Raw genomic sequence first — 1,474 nt, 5'->3', positions numbered from 1 at the left:
AGGTTTCTGTAACATCTGTTGTCACATCACTTTTTATTGTTACAGAAGTTTGAATATCTGCGTTACTTGAGGTTTCTGTAACATCTGTTGTCACATCACTATTTATTGTTACAGAAGCTGGAATATCTGCGTTACTTGTGGTTTCTGTAACATCTGTTGTCGTATCACTATTTATTGTTACAGAAGTTGGAATATCTGCGTTACTTGTGGTTTCTGTAACATCTGTTGTCACATCACTATTTATTGTTACAGAAGTCGGAATATCTGCGTTACCTGTGGTTTCTGTAACATCTGTTGTCACATCACTTTTTATTGTTACAGAAGCTGGAATATCTGCGTTACTTGTGGTTTCTGTAACATCTGTTGTCATATCACTATTTATTGTTACAGAAGTTGGAATATCTGCATTACTTGTGGTTTCTGTAACATCTGTTGTCACATCACTATTTATTGTTACAGAAGTTGGAATATCTGCGTTACTTGAGGTTTCTGTAACATCTGTTGTCACATCACTTTTTATTGTTACAGAAGTTGGAATATCGGCGTTACTCGTGGTTTCTGTAACATCTGTTGTCACATCACTATTTATTGTTACAGAAGTTGGAATGTCTGCGTTACTTGTGGTTTCTGTAACATCCGTTGTCATATCACTTTTTATTATTACAGAAGTGGGAGTGCTTGTGTTACTGTCTAACTTACCTGAAACATCAGTTGTTACATTGGTTTTGCTTGTTACTGAAGTGGTAATGTCTGTGTTATTGTCTAACGTACCTGTAACCACGGTTGTGACATAGCTTTCGCTCGCTACAGAATTCGGAATGTCTGCGTTACTTGTGGTTTCTGTAACATCTGTTGTCACATCACTATTTATTGTTACAGAAGTCGGAATGTGTGCGTTACTTGTGGTTTCTGTAACACCTGTTGTCACATCACTATTTATTGTTACAGAAGTTGGAATGTCTGCGTTACTTGTGGTTTCTGTAACATCTGTTGTCACATCATTTTTTATTGTTACAGAAGTTGGAATATCTGCGTTACTTGTGGTTTCTGTAACAACTGTTGTCACATCACTATTTATTGTTACAGAAGTTGGAATGTCTGCGTTACTTGTGATTTCTATAACATCCGTTGTCATATCACTTTTTATTGTTACAGAAGTGGGAGTGCTTGTGTTACTGTCTAACTTACCTGAAACATCAGTTGTTACATTGGTTTTGCTTGTTACTGAAGTGGTAATGTCTGTGTTATTGTCTAACGTACCTGTAACCACGGTTGTGACATAGCTTTCGCTCGCTACAGAAGTCGGAATGTCTGCGTTACTTGTGGTTTCAGTAACATCTGTTGTCATATCACTATTTATTGTTACAGAAGTCGGAATGTCTGCGTTACTTGTGGTTTCTGTAACAACTGTTGTCACATCACTTTTTATTGTTACAGAAGTCGGAATGTCTGCGTTACTTGTGGTTTCTGTAAC

General features: G+C 36.9%; 1 protein-coding gene across 1 annotated transcript; it reads right to left on the bottom strand.

Annotated features, from left to right (window-relative positions):
* Positions 1 to 4: 4 nt before the first annotated feature.
* Positions 5 to 1,468, bottom strand: LOC106867160 (papilin; the record flags this gene model as incomplete). Its single annotated transcript, XM_052978351.1, has 1 exon — positions 5 to 1,468. A coding segment is annotated over exon 1 (1,344 nt), but the record flags the coding sequence as incomplete, so codon positions are not given.
* Positions 1,469 to 1,474: the final 6 nt, after the last annotated feature.

Source organism: Octopus bimaculoides, unplaced genomic scaffold (assembly GCF_001194135.2).
Source record: "Octopus bimaculoides isolate UCB-OBI-ISO-001 unplaced genomic scaffold, ASM119413v2 Scaffold_211174, whole genome shotgun sequence".
Classification (NCBI taxonomy): domain Eukaryota; kingdom Metazoa; phylum Mollusca; class Cephalopoda; order Octopoda; family Octopodidae; genus Octopus; species Octopus bimaculoides.
Note: the sequence above shows the minus strand (reverse complement) of the source record. Positions and strands in the feature narration are given on the sequence as shown.